At 18.8% G+C, this 22,319-nt stretch overlaps 3 protein-coding genes across 3 annotated transcripts; 2 read left to right on the top strand and 1 right to left on the bottom strand.

Annotated features, from left to right (window-relative positions):
* Positions 1-1,305: 1,305 nt before the first annotated feature.
* On the top strand, positions 1,306-7,327 carry PRELSG_0938300 (conserved Plasmodium protein, unknown function; the record flags this gene model as incomplete). The annotated part of the gene is made up of 6 exons (XM_028676833.1): positions 1,306-1,764; positions 1,895-2,095; positions 2,304-2,976; positions 3,158-5,632; positions 5,901-7,176; positions 7,303-7,327. 6 exons carry the CDS (start codon positions 1,306-1,308, stop codon positions 7,325-7,327), a joined length of 5,109 nt encoding a protein of 1,702 aa, XP_028533283.1.
* A 414-nt stretch (positions 7,328-7,741) lies between these two features.
* PRELSG_0938200 (conserved Plasmodium protein, unknown function) lies at positions 7,742-9,952 on the bottom strand (the record flags this gene model as incomplete). The annotated part of the gene is made up of 1 exon (XM_028676832.1): positions 7,742-9,952. One exon carries the CDS (start codon positions 9,950-9,952, stop codon positions 7,742-7,744), a length of 2,211 nt encoding a protein of 736 aa, XP_028533282.1.
* Positions 9,953-12,431: 2,479 nt separating this feature from the next.
* On the top strand, positions 12,432-21,486 carry PRELSG_0938100 (conserved Plasmodium protein, unknown function; the record flags this gene model as incomplete). Its single annotated transcript, XM_028676831.1, has 3 exons — positions 12,432-21,076; positions 21,171-21,288; positions 21,379-21,486. 3 exons carry the CDS (start codon positions 12,432-12,434, stop codon positions 21,484-21,486), a joined length of 8,871 nt encoding a protein of 2,956 aa, XP_028533281.1.
* Positions 21,487-22,319: the final 833 nt, after the last annotated feature.

Raw genomic sequence — 22,319 nt, 5'->3', positions numbered from 1 at the left:
ATCTAAATATTTTTTTTTTTTTCATTCATATATAATTTTTTCTCTGTCTTTATTATATTTCTAATTTATTCCAATGATTCATCAAAATTTTTTAATATTTCTATTTTTGTAAAATATATTCATTTAGGCAATTTTCTAATTCGTTTCATACTATTTTACTTTATTTTTAATATACCTTATATTTTTTTTTTGTTATAAAAACATATTTATTATAATATTCTTATGTATTATTCTTTTTTTTTTTTTTTTTGTTCTTATTTTTTTAGTGCCTACATATTCATTTTAAATATGAAGTATTTTTATATATAAGTTACTATTTTTTGAAAAGTTTCTTTTTAATTGTAGTAGGAAGAAATATTTAGTTATATTTATATTAAAACAATGAAGTATTTGTAACATTTTTTTATAAAAAAATAAAAAAATAAGGAAGACCTCTTCAATGCTAGGTAATAGAAGAAAAGGATACATATAAAAAATGAATACATGAATATAATTTTCTTTAATTAATAGAAAATACATATAATTTATTATAAAAGTTACAAAATTTTATAAAGAAAAAAGAGTTGCAGAAATTTAAAAATGAATATTTTAACCAATAAGCTATTAGTTGTATCTTTAAAATAATTTTTTATTGTTATAAAATAAGGAAAAAAAAACAGCTTTTCATAATACCCAAAAATAAAATTAGAAAATTTCTTGAATAATTTATATTTAAAAATTTTATTATTTGAATTTTTTTTTTATTAATATTTTATTTTATTAATTTTTTATATTTTTTAATTTGTTATAAATTTTACATTTAGATTTATTTTTTGTCATTATTTTTTTATTTTTTATGATATTTATAAAGGTTTTTTTTTTTATTATCTTCTGTTTGTAGCACAAATATATATATGTGTATTTTTTTGAAGTTTTCTAATTATATATATATATATGTAAATATATAATATATCATTAGTAATTATGCATAAAACATAAATACATATTTGTATCTTTTTCTTTTACTTGTATATATACACAACTTTTCCATATTTACAAATTCTATCTAAATGTTTCCAAATAAAAAAAAATTTTCTGAAATTTTTTTACTTTAATTATATAAAAATTAACAATAATATGTATATTATAATTATAAAAAAATGTATAATACTTATATAAGATATTCTGACGAAAAAAAAAAAAAAAAATTATATATATATATATATATATATATATATATATATATATATATATACCTATATATAATTATCAGTAATAGAAATAAAATAAAACAATTATTACTTTTATTTTAATGTAATCGAAGTAATGATTAAAAAAATAATAAAAAATTTAAGTATTTTAAATGAAAACAAAGATGATAATTTTAGTCACATTGAAAATATATTAAATCTTATTGAAGCAATAATTATACATGAAAATTCTTATAGGAAGTACGTAAATATATTAAATGAATTAACTACATTATGCTATGAAGATCCAATAAATTTCAGAAAATTATTATTCGTTAAAAGCGAAAAGTTGGATGATCAGAAAAAGAAGGTAAATCAAATAATAGACAGGATATTAATAGTTTTAGAGAAATATGAAGATTCAAGAAATACTTTTATTTATGCTATTACAAAGCTAGTATTGATTAATGATTTTAATTTAAATATAAGTATTTTGCGTGTATTATGTAATTTAGAATTAAATGAAGAATACAAATATTATATTTATTCTGTCTTTGAAGAAATAATAGCATCAATTATACTTAATTCAGTTGAAGTAATTTTTTTACTTTTTTTTTCATTTATTTAAGTACATATATTTTATCATATATATGTTCATTATATCTAATTAAATACATGAATCAATATTTATTTTAATTTTTTTTTTTTTTTTTTGTTAATTTTAGGAAGAAACATTAGATAATATTTTTAAAGGGCTATGCTATTTACCAAAGGATAAATTTATTGCTGGGTGTTTCAATAGCTGTATACATAAAGTTATTCAAATTTTAAGAAATTCATTTAATGAAAACATTTTAGGATTTTTATCAGTTTTAACGTTAGATAAGGAAAACTGTTTAATTGCATATGACGAAGGGCTTCTAAAAGTTAAAAACATTTTATAAATACATTTTATATAAATTCCTATTTTTATTTCCATATATTCTTTTTTGCTTTAATCTTATTATAATGTTTTTTTTTTTATTTTATTAATATATATATATATATTCATCATTTTTTTTTTATAAATTTTATCTTATATTTATGAAAATATTATATATATATATATATATATATATATATTTAAACTCTTAGATATTAACTGAGGAAATTAGAAAATATAAAGATTACGATTTTGATGATATTCCTAATTATTTTAAGGATATTTATATTATAGTTTCACAATTATGTAGTCATTATTTTAAGCATTGCGAAATTTTAACAAAAGATAAAATACATATGAACTTTTTTTATAAAAAGATAAAAGAAATAATAAATGTGAACAAAATGGAAATTTCTAAAAAAAAATCATTTTTTTGTAATATAATAATTTACATATTAAATAATATTTGTAAATTTAATGAAAAATCTCTATTGGAATTGTGCAATACATACCATTTTGTTGATATGTTGCTAATTTGTATAAAAATGGAACTGGGGAACCCTTATTTATTAAGTGCTAGTTTAGATGGGTTATTGGTTGTTTTAAAAAATCAAGAAACATATAAAAGCAATATTGAATATATATTGAATAATACAAATAATTTAAAAATATTATTACCCTTTTTATTTGGACATAAATATAATAATATATTTAATTTTTATTATAAATCTGATGATGAAATAGAATTATACTTACTTGATGTTGTAAAATATACTTTAGATATTATTGCTTTTTTTTTTTTAAAAGAGGTAGACAAATTTTCAATTAAAGTTAAAAAAGAGTTCAGGAATAGCGATATTAATTACTTTTTGTTAGTATGTTTAGGTATATAATAATATATGTTACAATAAGAAAAAAAAAAAATATATCTATATTTATATTGATGATATTTTTTGTTCTAACAATTAATAATAGGAAAAATATATATATGTGCTTATATATATATTTATATTGATTTATATATTAATTATTCATTTCTTATATATTTCTTTTTTTTTTTTTTTAGAAAAAAAAAATGAAGAAATAATTATAAGAATGCTAAAATGCATTTATTTAATTCCTTTTAATGATTACAAGCACATAGAATTGCATAAAATTTTTTTTATTTTACATGAAAAAAATATTATTGTAAATGATAAATGGAAGGAAATTTATTATTACTGTATAAAGATATTTATAAAAGTTTTGAGAAATGAAGAAATTAAAAGAATTGTAGAATATTATAATTTTAAAAATACTATTATAAGTATTTTACGTATTATGAATCAATTTTTATCAAGAATAATTATATTACAAAAAAAAAATGAATATCTAATTTCAAAAAAAAAGATAGGAGAAGAAAATGATAATGAATTGGATCAGGAAGAGAAAGTTGATTTGAATAAAATAAGTGTAGAACTTTTAAATATTTCTTCACGATATACTGACTTACGTCCTTTTATGAGAAATAATTCAGTAACATATTATTTTTTAGAAATTTTATCAAATGAAGATAACTTATTTAGTGAATTTAACATTGATTATGATATATTAATTGAAAAGACTTGGTGTGGTAGTATTGAAAATATGTTTAAAACTTTAATGAAACAAAACATAAAAAAAAATAAAAAAGTTTGTTTACGCCTTTTAATTAATATTGCTGATATATTTAGCGGTTACTTTTATTCATTTAAAAGCAGCGTGAATACAAATATATTTAGATTATGCAATCGTGAGGAAAAACAATGGAATAAAAAAAAAATATTAGAATATTTTTTTTTAATGAATGATGATGACCGTTTAGATTATAAAGAACAAGTTTACATATTTTTAAAACATTATATGGGAAACCTATTTTCTCTATTAGATATATTTATTCAAAATGATATTTTTAAAGGATTAAAAAAAGATCTACAAGAAGGCTATTTTCCTGGGATATTAAAATATAACAAATTAATATATGAAAAAAAGATAAGTAAATTAAAATTAAAAGAAAAGGAGATAAAAGAGAAAATTGAAAATGCTAAAATGAATAAAAATATTTCACAATATAAGCGCTCATATAAAGAACTTCAAAATATCAACGATAAAAAAAGGAGACTTTTTTTAAAATTAGATAATAATAACTTTTTGCAAACATTTGATTTATTTGTTGACAATGAAATAGATAATAATATAGAATTTATGTTTGATATACCTAAAGTTGTGAAAAAAAAAAAGACAATTAAATATTTAAATACCAAGTATAGAAACAAAACAGATGAAGACGTGATTGCTCTAAAAAAAAAAGTAGATAATTTTGAAGTTAACTTAGATGCAGATGAAAAAAAAAATAATAACAATATTAATACAACTGATTATTTGAATAATTATAACGAACTTGAAAATAACGAAAATAGTACAAAAAATAATTTAAATCCTGAAGAAGAAAAATGTATAAAACAAAATGTAAAAAATTCATTAGATAATTCATATTCATCCTATGGTGATTCTTCATCAAGTTCATTAGCTGAAGAAAATCCTAATGAAACTGTATTAGATAAAATTTCATCTCATCTTTTGAGTTTTGATAGAGAAATTGTCTATGAGCATAAGTCTAATAATTTTAATATATTGTTATTCAATAAAAGAGGAGTCTTTATTAATAGTAGTAGAGGAGAAGTGAACGAAGCATATATATTATATTCTGCTTTAAGAATTTTTTATACTTTAATTATAAATAACATAAATAATGAAAATTATTTTAAATTAAAAGAATATTTAGTAAGAATAAATGTAATAAAAACTCTACTGAACTTTTTAAACCAGTGCAGCTTTTATGATTGTAATGTTTTTGCACATTTTCTTCGTTTATATAGTGAAATTTTTAAAAATAATATAACAGCTGTAGAATCTATGAATATGTTAATTTTCTACAATATATTGTTTTATTATTTTAAAATTATGTCTAGGGAATTTATAAAAAAAATTATAAGCAGTGAATATATTTTATCATATAAGGAACAATATTTTTTTGCTGAGCTGTCACAACTTTTCTATTATTTTACACAAAAAATTATATATATTCAATTTTCTCAATATAATGAAATACAAAAATGGTGTGTTGACTGTTCTTTATTTCATTTTTTTTATAAAAATAATATTTTATTATTATTGTATTTATTTATTTATATTCATAATGTTCACTATGGGTCAGTATATGCTTCATATATTTATCATAAAAGAAATTTTCATTTTATTCATACAATGTTTTTTTATACTTTATTTTCTTTATCTTATTTAATGTGCTTCTCCAAAAAGTTGAAATATTTTATATTATACTTTATAAATTATAAGAGATATATACATAAAGTATTATTTAGGAAATCCATTATTCATGCTCTTTTTTTCTATTATAAATTGATATTTCTTCGAATAGCTTTTCAAAATCAGTTATCTTTAGAAAGAAAGGCCCCTACACAAATATATCATATATCTCCTGTTATATATATACGGGAAAATAGTAAAAGATAAAAATTTTAAGAATGTGCGTATTATTGTTAGTTTTTTTTTTTTTTTTTTTATATAGTAAATGTTATTACATTGTATATATATTAATACTAATGAAAAATGAATTTTTGATTATAAATCGTACATATTTTGTTTATAATAGATCTAATGGCATTCATAATATTTGTTGCTTATATTATATTTTTGCATATTATTCATTTTAATTTATTTCATTTTTTTTATTTATTTACATTTCTTTGCTTTAATTCATCTACTGTTAGGTGTAGAATGGTACTTTTTAGCATTAGGTTTAGATAAATATTATTTAGTATATATACCAGATAACTTTGAAGAAAATATAACAGAAGAAAAAGATATAAAATTAATAATACATTCAGAGAAAAAATATGTTGATATAACAAGAATATGCCTAAGTAAAATAAATGATAATTTTTTTGTTTTTGGATACATCAATTTTGAAAGTAATATAAGTTATGAAGAATATGATATATTTATTAGCTTAAATAAATATTTTCGCGATGAAATTATATCATATTCTCAGTTTTTATCTGGTTCTGACTATGAAACAAAGGTTGATTTACTTCAAGATAATATAATTGTAAATAATTTAAAAAATTATATGAATATAAAAAATATAATTATGACATCTTTTGCCTACAAAGAAATTACTCCAAGTGATCAGATAAAAAAGAAAATGAAAGAAAAAGAAAAAAATAAAGAAGAAGAGGATTATGAAGAGTCTTATCAATCTAACACATATTCAGAATATAGTGATTCATTAAGTAAAGACAATGAAAATAAAAAATCTGATATATCTGATAAATCTGATTCTCAATCAGACGACGAGTTTAATATATTCAGAAGAAATACAAATAAAAATAAAAGAAAATTATTATTTTTTGTTTTAACAAAGAATCATTTATATATTTTTAAATTTAATTTTAAGCATTGGATATTTTTAAGTCCATTCCTTGATGATGAAAAAGATGATATACTTCTTTATGTTGAATCAAGTTTAGATAGTGAAGAAAAAAAAAGAAAACTATTTACAAATGATAAAATATATTTAAAAAATTTCTTAGGAATAACGGCTAATATAACTCATAGTGGTGATGTTTCTTTTGTTAGAAAATGTGCTATTAGAAATACTGTAAAACGTTTTTATCAAAGTAGCAACACAGCTTATACAAATGACCAAATTGTGCTAACATCCTATACTACAACCAATACAACCAATTTGTCAAATGAACAGAACAAAGGTAGAATTATAAGAAGTGAAGAGGAATATGCAGAAAAAAGAAGATATGAATATGCAAACAACTTTTTACTAAAAATTATTCATAAATATAATAATGAGTATTTAAATAGAATTAAATTTTTAAATAATTTTGAAAGTATAATTTCATTGAATTATAAAATAAAACAAAATGAAAGAACTACAGAAAAAAAAATTAAAATGGTTTTGTTTGATGATTACACAAGAGAACTATGGAAACGTTCATTAGCACATTCTTTAAATATTCTTATGGCATCATCGTATACTATTAAAATTTCCATATTTTTTATTTTAATTTATATTAAATATTAAAATTTATTTTCTTTCTCTCTTTCTTTTTTTCTTTATTTATTTATTCATTTCTTTATTTAATTTTTTTTTTATAGGGAATGGAGAAGAAAGTGGAACTAAATGGAATATAAAATAAGAATTGTAAAAAAAATAAAACAAAAAATTATATCTTTAAATATTCATTGTATTATCTTTATTTATTCTTAATTTTTTTTTTTTTTTGTTTTTCAATGAAAATTTTTTAATGAAACATGGTTTTATTTAAATAAAATATCATTAAATTTGAGTTAAAAAAAAAAAAATTTTTTAAAACTCGTTAAAATTTACATAAAAACCCATTTAACTTAAAAAATTTAAAAAAAGAAAAATATAAAAAAAGAAACAAAAACAAATAAATAAATATATAATTAAATAAATACGTAAATAAGCAGATGCACAATTAAAAAAAAACAAATAATAGAACTTGTAAGAAAAAAAAAAAATTTAAATAAATTATGTAAATTCTAATTGAAAATTTATGGAAAAAAATATATTTTATTCTTTTAACTTTTCCATTGAATTTTGTAGTTTTATTAGGTTCTCATTATTATCACTTATTAGTGATGATAGTTCAAGCATTTGTGAATTAATCAATATTAATTCTTGTCCAAATATTCTCATTACTTTATCTGATATTTTTGATGCTTCTTCAATATCATTATTGTCAAAACTTTTTAATGTTTCCTTAGATAAATTATTAAATAAAGCATTTAAAATTTTATCTTCTAATGCTTTTTTATGTTCGTTGTTGATACTAGGCATTTTTAAAATAAAATTTATAGGAAGAAATTTTGAAAATTCATTAGATAATAAACTGTGAGCTTGATTACTTGAATGTTTTAAATTTATATCAACATTCCTATGAAGATTTTTTTGTAATGATTTTAACTGCTCACATACAATTTTACTATAAACATTTCTTTCATTCCAAATAGAAATACACCTGTAAAATTTATTGATTATTTCAATATTTACTTGTTCATCTAATATATATCTTAAAACAGGAATTACAAATATTTGAAGGCCTTTTTCAGCTATTGAATTATATATATTTATATCATTTTTGTAATTATTTCTTAATTCTTGAATTAAATGATTGTATACATAAAATATTGCAATTTTTGAATTTATTGTTACTGTTTTGTCCAAAAATACATTAGTCATAATTTGAAATAGTTGTTCAGGGGGATCAATAAAATGTTTTATATAGCAACATACTCTTTCAATGTCAAACTGTAATGTATTTAAAACTCTTAGAGATTCTTCAATTTTACTTTTAGGAAATATTTTACCATTACAAATTGTCTTATCTCTATTGCCATACTCACTTATATCTACCACACTACTTTCATTTGATATGGAAGATTCTTGTAAAGATTTATTATCATTTGATATAAAATTGTATGTGCTATTATATTGCATTTCTTCCTTGTTTTGTAAGTAATTATGCACATTTTCATTATTCAAAGTAAAAAAACCATTATTATTATTATTATTATTATATTCATCTAATGTTTTGTTATTATTTATTTTACTTGTAGTAACTATATTATTTAAATAATTTTTGCTATTTTCATTAGGAAAACTTTTCTCAGCATAATCAACGGTTAGCTCATTTAGCATATGATTACTTTTAGAATGTGAATTTGATTCATTATTAATTAAACATTTTTTTAAATCATTAATTATCATAGTTGTTTTATCATTTACGTAAAAATTACTATTACCATTATCTAAATTATTAAAAGGAATATTTCTAATGTCTGCTAGTTTATTTAACACATTATTGTTTTCATTATTTGGAGGCCATGTGTTATTGCAATTTTTATTTTTCGTATTCATATTATTATTAATGTTTATATTATGCGAATTGTAAAAATTATTAAAACTCGTTTTATAATCATTATTTGCATTATTATATTGCTGCATCTTTAAATAATTTTGATAAATTAATTCGTCGTTTTTATTTGTAACAGATGTATTACTTAAATCATTATCAGATTTACTTACCCCTCCATTTATAATCATATTCATATTATTTGTTTCTTGAATATTATAATTGTTTACATTATTATTAATTGAAGTCATATTAATCATATTTGAATTATTTTCTTCATTTTTTGATGTGCAATATATTAAATTGTACAAATCCTTATTTAAGTTGTTCAATTCAGAATTAATGCTCTTTTCATTTAAATTAATGTTAGTGTCATTATTATTATTATCACTACTATTACTATAATAATTACTACTATTATTATTATCGTTGCTATTATTATTATAATTATTATTATTGATATGGTTATTATAATTATCACTATTATTATTATAGTTACTATAAAAATTAAATTTTGATGATTTTTCTCCTGAACTTCTTATATATTTTTCTTTATGAAATGAATTATTATTTTTTAAGTTATTACACGGCATATTTAATTTTTGATTCCTCATTGTTTTTTTAAATGATTTTGAGTATTCATTTTTATTATTTCGTTTATCTGACAAATTATTCTTCACATCATCATAATTTTTTTTTTTCAAGTTATGAGAAAAAGATGTATAATTTGATTTCGTTGAATTCAATTTATTATTTTGTGATTTATATCCATCGTTGTTGTATTTTTTATTTCTATGATACTCGTCTTTCAATATTTTTTCATTTTTTTTTCTACTCTTATCATTCCAAAATTTTTTCTCATATTTCATTTTACAATTTCCTTTATGTATGTTATTAAAAAAAAAAAAAAATTAAATTAATCAAATATAAAATTTATTTAAATTTATAATACTTAATAGTATTTTCTTAAAATTAATAAGTAAAATTTCATTTATTTAAAAGATGATTTTTTTTTTTTTATTTATATATATATATTATATATATATATTATATATATATATATATATGCATATATTTTTTTTTTTTTTTATGAAGGCACCATTATTTGATATATGTTATTTATTTACATAATTTTTTTTTATACTTCCATTTTTTTTTTTTTTTGCTCTATCCAATGAGTTAACATGCAATATAAAAAATGGTTAAAAACCATTAAGATTCAATAGTCAAATATAAAAAAACAATAAAAAATATTCTATTTTTTATTTTTATATATTCATTGTCAGATTTATGACAAATGTTATCTTTATTTAAAATTATCATGGTATATTAAGAAAATTTTAATATAGCAAACCGTATATCATATAAAGGATTTTTTAATTTTTAATGTTTTTTAGTTAAATACAAAATATGCTATAGGAAATATTGTTTAAGACTGTTTAAAAAAAGAAAAATATTTCATTTAAAATAATTTTTATTTGTTAATATAATTTTGTGTATATACATATATTTTCATATCTATTTATATATATATATATATATATATATATATATATATATATATATTATAATTATACTATATTATATATATGAATATATTAATTTCATAAATATATATATATATTTATAATTAAAGTTTAAGACAAAAATGATATTTACGTAATGCTTTCGAATTTAAATTTTTAGTATTTAAAAATTTTACATTTTTAAAGTCTTAAAAATTAAATGGACAATTTTTTTTTAATATTTTCTATACTTATATTTAAGAGGAGGACAAACTTTTACTATTGCAGTTTGTTATATATATTTTTTTTAGTATTTCATATTATATTTTACTGCATTATATATTTAGGAAAATGATAACAGAAAAATAAATAGAGATTATTTATATATTTATTAAATTTTATAACAAAAAATTATTTAGATATATGTATCACAAAATAACATTAAAAGAAAAAAGTTTATATTTAAATATGAATATTTACCTTTTTAAAATGAAAAATGATTTGTTCATATCTATGTGTGCTTAACTAAGAACATCTTTGTAATATATAAAATATAAATTTTTTTTTTTTTCATGATAATAATAAAGATGGTGCATCATTTTCATTTATCTCTATTTTTCTTTATTGGTTTAAAGATGACGTATTATTTTATTTATTATATTTTTAATACTTTTTTTTTATGACACTTCTTTTTTAAATAAAATTTCATATATTTATGTGTATTTTTATGAAAATATAAATTTAAAAATTTTTCTTAATTTAAAAAAATTATTCATACGAGTAGGAAAAGGAAAACTTTAAGAAAAAAAATTTTATTCTATTATTTTAATTTTACAATTTTTGAATACTTTTAAAAAACTTCTTATTGTGTGCTTTAGGAAATATTTAGAAATATAAAATATTTATAAATCATTTAAAATATATTTTTTACTGTTAAAAAAAATTAATATGGTTTTATATTTAAATAATTCATTATAGATGATAATTTTTTAATAGAGAACTTTAATTTTATAAAATAATTATTTATAAAGAATTATATTTTTTAATAAATATTTATATATATATATATACACATTGATGAAATTTATACAATAACTTAATTTTTCATTTCTAGCAAGATTTAATAATAATCAGAACAAGTTGTATTAAAAAGTATTTAGGGATTGTATATCAAATATTTGCATCTATATTTATTTATAAAAATTGCTATAAAATTGAACTTGGAATACTATTGTATATATTTAAAAAAAAAAAAAATAAATAATCATTTATCTTTTTAAAAAAAAAAAAAAAAATTTCCTTGATTAATATCTACAGCTTTGTGTATTTTTTAAAATTAATTATTAATATATGAAAAATAAGGGTACAAAATTTATATAGTTAAAAAAAAATATATGTATTTTTTTTTTAATATTTAATTGATAAGTATACCAATAATTTTTTTTTTATTTACTGGTATTTTACGTATTTTTTGTGATTCATTTTATATTATCATAATAGTGATACTTGAAAAAAAAAAAAAAAAAAAAAAAAAAATACAGAAAATACATGTACATCAAATAATGCACTTTTTAAACTAATTTTTACTTATTCTACAATATTATTAATTAGCTTGTTTTTCTTTACATAAAAAATATATATTTTTTCATATAAGTTTTAAAATGAAAAAAGGAATATATTTTTTTTTATATATATAAAAATATGCACATGCACATATATATATTATATATATATATATATATATATACATTTATGCACATATTGTATATATATAAATATATATATATAACATATTTGTTTTTATATCTTATAAAAATATCAATAAAAAATATTATTTAAAAAAATGGTATTAAAAAAAAACAAAAGTTATACAAATAAACCTCCAAAAAGAAATAAATTAAAAAATATCATTGATGATGATTATAGTTCAGAAGTTAGCTTAACAGATATTGGAGAACCTGATTATAATGATGTTTTTGAAGTTGAGAAAATTGTAATGGCAAGATATAAATTTAATAGAAAGAAAAAGAAGAATGGTAAAGAGGACAGTTTAGATAATTTCGAATTTTTTATAAAATGGAAAAATTATGATAGCGATGAAAATACTTGGGAACCTTTTGAGAACTTAAGTTCAACATTAAAAAGTCAAGCAAGAGAAGCAGTTTTAAAATTGAAAGAAGAAATGGATAATATTGAAAAAAAAAGAAAAGTAATTAATATTACTGATAATCAACTAAATGAAAGTATGATAGCTAAAGAGATGAAAAATAATCTTTTAGCAATTGAAGATTCTAAAGATATAACTAACAGAGCAGAACTAGAGAGTATTAATAAAAATGCTTGTATGGCAACAAATTTGAATAATTATTTAATAAAAAATAATACTCTGTTGAATGATATAGACATTAATACTCCTGTCGGGGATAATTATGAGAATGGGGATAATTCTCTAAGCAATAAAAATCGAGAAAATGTCCAAAACATTTTACGTGTTTCTGATAAAAAAAATAATGAATATACTGGAAATGTGAGAAATGATATATTAGAGAACATTGATAACAGTTACTACGCAGACAAAAATAATGCATATAGCACAATTGTGAAAAATAATAAGAATGTATTGGATAATTTTTCTAGTAATAATAATGAAGAAATAAGTAATGAGAATAATACAAATATAAAAAATAACGTTAATATATTAGATAATTTTAGTAGAATTCATAATAAGGAGACAAATGAGTCTCATCTTGCAAATATAAGTAATGAATCTAATACTTTAAATGAAAATCGTGATATTAATTATATTTTTTCAAAAAACACTTCTAATGATGATAAAGCGTTATGTGGTAAACATAGAGATAAAAGAAAATTTGAATTATTTAATGTTGGTAATAATAATGCATTAAATGATGATGTGGGATGTGGTTGTGATAAAAGTTTAAAAAAAGTTAATTTAAATAATAATGGGCTATCCAAAGAAGATTTTTTATCCAAAAAACAATATGATTCATCAAATTTTTCAGAATTGTTATTTATCAGCGATGAAATATATGAGCAGTATGAAACAAAAAATGATTTAGATTTATCTAAAAAAGCATTAGAAGATGAAAATATTAACCATCAAATATTAAATAATGATAAGAACACTATATCCAATGTTACGAATGAACTATTGTGTTTAAAATATTATTATCCTAACATTACTGGAGAAGGAAAAGATGTACTCAAAGAATTAAGAGATGAAAATATGAATGTAAAAAAAAGTAATAATAAATATATAATTACACATGCCAAAAATAAAAATTTTGAAAGTGAAGATATGAAAACTGATAGTAATAATCATAATAATAATAATATTAATAATAATAATAATAATAATAATAATAGTATTAATATTAATATTAATAATAATAATGATAATAATGATAATGATAATGATAATAATAATAATAATAATAATAATAATAATAATAATAATAATAATAATAATAATAACAATAATAATAATAATAATAATAATAATAATAATAATAATAATAATATTAATAATAATAATAATAATAATAGTAAAAATAATAATAATAGTAGTGATAATAGTAATAATAATAATAGTAATAATAATAATAATAATAATAATAGTAATAATAGTAATAATAATAATAATAGTAGTGATAATAGTAATAATAATAATAGTAATAATAATGATAATAATAATAATATTAATAATAATAATAGTAATAATAATAATAGTAATAATAATGATAATAGTAATAAAGTTAATGAAAATGAAAACAACGAAAAAAAAGAAAATGATATTAAATTAAAATTAGGAAAAAAAAATAAGATAGTAGAAGAAACATGCATGATTAGTAATGTTAATTTTTTAAGTAAAAATTTAAAAAAAAAAGTATCAGATAAGAAAAAGTTGCAAAAAAAAACATGCACAGGAAATATTTTTAAGGAGAAATTAAATACATTAAAAAAAAATATGAAAAGAATCTCAAATAATGCATACATGTATAAATTAAATATACGTGGGTTAGAAAATAATTATGAGAAAAGATTTTTAGATTTTGATGAAATAAATGATACAAATGAAATAATAGATAAAGGTAAATTTCTTAGTAAGAACATAAATTTATGTAAAAGTGACCATGTTAAGTTGGGAGAAAAAATTCAAGGAAAAGATAAATTATATTTAAATGAAAAAGTGCAAAATGCAGATAATTTGTATGAAAAAAATGATTCTTGCTTAAGTAAAGGTGACCCTAAAGTTAATTCATTACGGAAAATTAATGTAAATGAGGAAAATTATGAAATAATTAGTGAAAATAATCATAACATTCAAAAAGAGAGAGAAATTGAAAAAACATTTAATAATAAAAAATTGAATATTTCTAATGAGAAAATATGTGAAGAAAAAAATATTATTGATTATATTGAAGTTAATAGAAATTTAACTGAAAATAATATAAACGGAAATTTAATTCATAAAATTATAAATAACAACAAAAATAATATATTAGATGAAGAATTAAATTGTCAAAATATCGATGAAAATGGGGAATGTAAAAGTAAAAATTTTGAAGTTAAGCAAAAAATAGTAGAGTCATATTCAGGTGAAAAAAAAAAAAAAATTGAAAAGGAAGCAAATAGTATATCAACTAAAATGAATGAACACGAAATTATTAAAAAACGTCAGTATGAGTATAATTCCAATAAAAAACATATACCTCCATTTTCACAAGAACAAAATAAAAATATAACAGAAAAAGTATATTATTTTAAAGAAATGAATGATATTGAAAAAAAAATGATATCTTCAAATGAAAAAAAAGATGCACCAATAGTTAACAACATAAATTATTGCATAAATGATGAAATTGAATCAATGCATAGATTAAATAAAAATAGCAATGAAGATATAATACAATATGTTTTGAATGCTTCTAATAAAAATAGTAAAAAAATTAATTTAAATATTTCTGGGAAGGTTAATAAAAATGATACAGATAATACAGACAAACCTAAAAGAATAAAATATAAGGACTCTGAGTGTATAACAAAAAAGCTTAATGAAAAAAAAATAATACAATCTAATGTAAATTTAGTAAACAAAAATAATGAAATTATACCTGTTCATGATAAATCAATTAAAAATAATAAAAATGCCATCCATGCATTAGAAAAATCTGATAAAATAAATTTTTTAAAGCAAATAAATCAAAGTAAAAAAAATGAGAAAATAAAAAAAGATAATGCAAAAAAAGTTAATAACAACGATAGTAATAATGATAGCACATGCAACATTAGTTGTGATAATAGCATAAATGATAGTAGCAATCTGAATAATGAAATGATAATAAATATAAAAGATATACTAAATATAGAGAATGATAAATATGATTATTATATTAATTTTCTTGAAAATATTTTAAACACATTAAAAGAAAAACGTCCCTGTAAATCAGGTGACTTAATCTTAATAGATGGATTAAAATCTGATTTAAGTAGTAAGGGTAATGTTATTCAGAATTCTATATTAACAGGAAATAAAGTGCAAACTATTTGTGATACCAAACATATTTATAATAACTCGAATGTGGATTCTAGGGTTAGTGGAAAAAATACTACCGATAAATTTGATAAAAAAAATAAAAGTTCTAATGAGTATGTTAAAATTATGAAATCTTCGAAAAAAGTTAAGTTTGGGGATTGTAAGCGTAATAATGGTAATACAAAAAAAATGGGATTAAAAAATGCAATGCATATTTCTCATGGTTTTATGGAGAATAATGACTCACAATGCAGTTTAAATAATGAATTAAATACTGGAGATTCAAATATTTCAAGTAATAAAAAGTTAAATGAAACTAATAATGACAAAAAAAAGTCTAAAAAGTTGCCTTCTTTATGTAAAAATAATGAAAAACAAAAAAATCAGAATGATGTATCACTAAATTCTAATAATAAAATATTTGTAAAAAATAAAAATGATTTATTAAAAAATGAAATGAAAGAATCAAATGTTACGCATGCTTCAAATAAAAATACTTTAAATAAGGATAGAATTAATGATTATCAATTAGATACATTAAATATAAATGATATTAAAATGAATTATATGGATAGATATAATCAGTACTATACAGCTATTGACAACCTTGTTTTAAATAATATTAGTGCTCTTATTAAAAATATGAATATCATAAATTTTTATAATGCACAAAATAAGAATTGTATTAATTTTATAAATGGAAGTTTTCAAGTACATCTTTTAGAATCATATACTAATATTTTACTATATTTTGATATATTTAATGATTTTAGAAATTATAATTTTATTTGTAAAAATTGTGAATTTATTAATATTTTATTGGATAATTTTTGTAACTCTAAAACTGTAAATAGAAATTCGAGTGTAGATAATTCATTAAATGATATATCAAAAAATATTATGCTATTCGATGAAATATTTAAATTAAATAAAAAAATGAACATATTTTTTAAAAAAATTTTATTATCAATAAATATAAAACCAAATCAATTTTTTTTTCCTTCAGTTGAGTATTTTGAAAAATTATATTTTTATTTAAATTATAAAAGAGATTCTCCTAAAATTAAAAATACAGAGGAAGATACTACGAGCTTAATTAAAAAAAGTAATAAAGGTATTAATTCAAAAGTTAGTAAATGTTTTAAAGATATAAATAATAGTGCACTAAATGAGTTCGATGGGAATATAAAAGATTATAACAATAATAATGAGAATTGTTACAACAGAAATAATGTTGACAATAGTAAAAATCATATTGTTAATTATGAAAAGGATAATTGTCAAACAAACATTTCAAATATTCCAGAGGAAAATATGGAAAATAACACTATCAATGAAAGTACTTTAAGAAATGATGATTTACCTAATTTAGATAAACACTTACAAAATAAAACAGTAATTATACCGAAGCATAATACAAATGAATATTCAGAAAAAGCATTTACGCATAAAGACCATAAGGAAATACTAAAAAAAAATGCTCCATTAAATGAAATGAATAAAAATGAAGAAATTTTAAATGTTTATCATAATAAAATGAAGAATTTTAATGAAAAAAGTATATGTAATAATGATACAAATTTTATAGATAAACATAAAAGCTGTAATGTGGTAAAAAATTTAAAGTGCATAGTGAAAGAAAAAAATGCATGCATTATGAAAAGTAAACAAGATGATAAAGTTGATATTATTAATCATAGTGATAATAATTTATTGAATACAAATATTGTAAAAAACAAAGAAGAAAATGCGTGTCATACAATAAATAATGAATCTACTATCTTAAAAAAGTTTGTAGATGAAAACATGCATATAAATAATATTAATGGAAATGCATCGAATGTGAGAGTATTCAATACTAATGATAATTCAAATATTGTATTGAATAATATGCTATATCATGAAAATAAAGATATGATAGAAAATATATGCAATTCAAATGATGATGGGATTGATAAAAGGTGCATAAATGTAATTAGTTTATATAATAATTCAAATATTATAAAATATGTAGATATTAATAATTTAAATCGAATTAACAATTTGAGTAAAATAAATATAGAAGAGAAAATAATTACCAATGATAGTTCAGATATCAAAGATACTACGAAAACAATAAATTCAAATAATGATAATATAAAAAAGCAAACAAATGATTTAAATAGTACTAATGGTAGCACATGCAATGCCAATATGAAGAGAATATGCCAAATAAAAAATATTCATGGAAATATTAGCAATAACAAAAGCAAAATAATTAATGAATTTAATGAAGGAAAAAAAAATAAAAATGAATTCATTGAATTTCAAAATAGTTCTTCAAATGCAGGTCATAATGAAAATGAAGAAAAAAAATCTTTGAAGAATAATGCATCGATTGATTTGAAAAATAATGAGAGAAATGATAACATGGTATGCATTAATGGTCTAGAAAAAAAGAATTGCACTGAAAATGTTGAAATTAATAATTTCAAATTCAATAAAAGAAGTAATAGTAATAATAGTACCAATAGTAATAATACAAATAATAGTATAAATTGTAATTCTGATATTACTGACTGTAAAGGTAATTATAATGATAATAATACTAAAAATTTGACGCAAATTCATAATGTAAAGCAAAAAGGGATACCTTTAAATAGTTGTAATGATTCATTGATTAATGAAAAACATTATATATCAGATGAAGAAAAAAAGAACAATCCTAGTAATTTTTATAATTCAAAAGATAAAACATATGAGGAACCTAATGATTCAAAAATAAACGATATGAGAACTATTTATACATATTATGATTCAGTAAAAAATTTTGAAGATGTAAAATATTGTGAAAAAAGAATTGAATTATATAAAAATACAAAATCTATAAAAACAAAATATCATGAATTTTTTGTTAACAATTGTTTAAATCTCAGAAAAAATTATCCAGATATGCAAATGAATTATTTTGGTGCTCATAATAAATTAAATTTATTTAATTCTTATGATTTAGCGGATTTAGATAATTATTTTATTAAGAAGAATGATAAGAAATATATAAGTTGTCATATCTGTTCATATAACGAAAATGCTTGCTACCTCTCATGGATAGCATATTTTGAAAAAGAAGCATTGTTTTATAAATCCCAAAAAAAAAAAAAAAATAGGCATGCAAATATTGAGGAGAATGCATGCTTATTAAATTCTCCTGATAGATCGAGGAATAATGCATGCAATGATATGTTATCTGATTTACGTAAAAGAGAAAATAATTGTAGGAATTCAAACTCTTTTTTTATTACTTCAAATTCTCAACAAAATAATGAACAGAATGATAAAGGTGATAGTTGCTATATATTGGACGATAATATTAGCTTTAAGCAAAAGGATGAAAGCAATGTAAGTGATGTTATTAATAATCAAAATAATGAAATAAACAAAAATTATTTAAGTGGTGATGATAATAACTCCAAAAATAACAGCATTTCTGAGGAATTGAATGTACCAAAAACTAAGGGAAAAAATAAAGATATAATTTTAATACAAGATAAAAATAATTGTTTAAGCAAAACAAAAAATATCACAAATGAAAATAAAAAATTATTGAACAAAAATGTTCAAAACGTAGAAAATGGAAATTCAGAGGAAAATAATATAGAAAAAAATTTATTCGATAGCAAAATTTCAAATTTTGAAAATAGAGAAGTTAACATGAATGATCTTTTAAAAAGAAGTCTTAAAAATAGGAGTATTCAAGAAAGTAAGGATTCAAGCGATAAAATTAATAATATTTTGAATGATGAAAAGGATATAAGAAAATCTAGAAATACTGAAAGTTGTACTATTTCTCATATATGTAGAGATGAGGAAAACGAAGAAGTTGCTGGTTTCAGTTCTAAAAGAAATTATATATGGAATTCTTGTGATTTAATTACTAAAAAAGGTACAAATAATAATAATATTAATGATACTGTTGATCTTAATAAAACTAATAACAATATTTATAATAATGTTTCGGGTGTAACTCTCATAGAATCCAGATATAATAATCATGATATTAGCAGAAATGCTAATAATTATAATCAGAACAAATTAAGAAGCTTAAATGATCATAATTTTTTGTTTGAATCAAATGAAAGATCAAAAATATCTAACAGAAGATTTTCTGATATGAAAAGATTTCTATGTTCAAAGAAGACTTTAATAAATAGACTAAATTCGATAAAAGAAAAAGGCTACATATGTCTATTTTGCAGAAGCTTACTAAGTGTTCCTGACAATTTAATTAAAAAAATACTAAATATAAATATATTTAAAATACCTCAAGAATTAAATGAAGAAGTAGATGAGCATATGTTTTTTAAGTTAGATGATACAGATTTCAGAGAGTTATCAACAAATTCAAAAAGACTTGAACTAAGAGGTATAAAGCTTGATATGCAAAGATTTTGGAATCCCTACATTAGTTTTCCTAAGCATTTTTCTATTATTATTAATAATAAGCATACTATCAAATTACCTTATTTTGACAGAGCAATCAAAAGAGTAGATCGTGAAATCGTCATTCCTTCTAGGTATTTAAAATATGGTTATAATGTTATTATGCTTTCTTTAAAAAATAGAAAGGCAGAAAAATTTCTTATTCCAGAAATGTTTTACTGCTTCACATTATGTATTATTAATAATATTGAAACAAGTACTCTTCACGTAGCCTGTCATATTATTAAGTATTCTATTGTTGAAGAAAAACTCTGTAAATTGCATTTAGCTAACTTAATAAAATCTAAATTATGTGAGGATAATGATATACAAATTGTAAATGGGCAAAATAACACTATCAACTTTTTTTGCCCTTACACATATTCAAAAATAAAATTACCTTGTAAAAGTGTTTTTTGCAAGCATTTAGATCCATTCTGTTTTGCTTCTTGGATTATTAGTCAAAATAAATTGTAAGAAAAAAAAAAAAAAAAAAAAGTAAATTTAGTGAATATGTGGAAAATTATACAAGTAAATAGATACAATAATTTTTTTTTTTTTTTTTAGAGCACCAAATAAAAAATGGAAATGCCCAATATGTGATGTTAGCTGTTTTCCTCATGAAGTTATGATTGACTCATTCTACAAAAATATTTGTGATTCTTTGAATGAGAATAATTTAAATGTAAAACGAATATATTTTATTTAACACATTTTTTTATGTTTCTTTTAATTTTATTCGTATATCTTTTTATTTTCACTTTTTCATATACAGACGGAAGTTTTATATGATTGGGAAAATGAAGATGTTTTAATTAAACCAATAATAAAAAATTTGGATAATACTAAAAAAAATAATAGTGATGTGCTAGAAATAGATTAGTAAAACATTTCTTCTTCTAACCATATTTTAATGAAATTATATCATTTAAAATTTTTTTTGAACTTTTCCTATAATTTGAACATAATACTTTATCAGGAGTAAATAAGAGCTAAAGAATTCTTAAAATCTTTTATTTTTTTTTATTTTGAATAACGTTTTAAGATGATTATAATACGACATAATAACTAATATTATGTAGACGTTAATTTTTTTAAAGGAATATTTTACAAAAAAAAAAAAAAAAAAAAAAAAGTATAAAAAAAAATAATACTCATAAAAATTACAAAGATTAATAAAATTATAAAAGATATTTGGAAACTGTATTATTAATCAAATGCATAAATGGCATCGCATGTTGGCAAAATTAAAAATATTTTTTTTATAAAAAATTTATTATTTTTTAAAAAGAAAAATATAAAATTTTGCCATAAAAAGAGTGTTATGATACAGTGATAAAAGCTTAATATAGTTAATTTTTATATTTACATTATTATGAAATTCACAAATTATGTATATACCTTAGAAGATTATACCTTTACAATATTAAATATCTTAAATTAAAAAAGATTATATTTTTCTAAAATAACTTTTAAGTAGTGAGAAAGAAAAATATATTTGTTATTTTTATTTCAATGAAATATATACAAAATTTCTTCATAAAAGAATAATTCTATTTAATTTAATTTTTGTAATGAAAAAGGAGTATTTTATAAATAGTAACATATTTTTAAAGTTTTATTAAAAATATTACTGATAAAAATATACCATTCTTATCAAGATGGAATTATTTCATTTATTATTATAACCAGAATAGTGGTAAGAAGAAAATTTTT

The sequence above is a fragment of the Plasmodium relictum genome (assembly GCF_900005765.1).
Source record: "Plasmodium relictum strain SGS1 genome assembly, chromosome: 9".
Lineage (NCBI taxonomy): Eukaryota > Apicomplexa > Aconoidasida > Haemosporida > Plasmodiidae > Plasmodium > Plasmodium relictum.
This window is presented reverse-complemented; position numbering and strand designations above follow the sequence as displayed.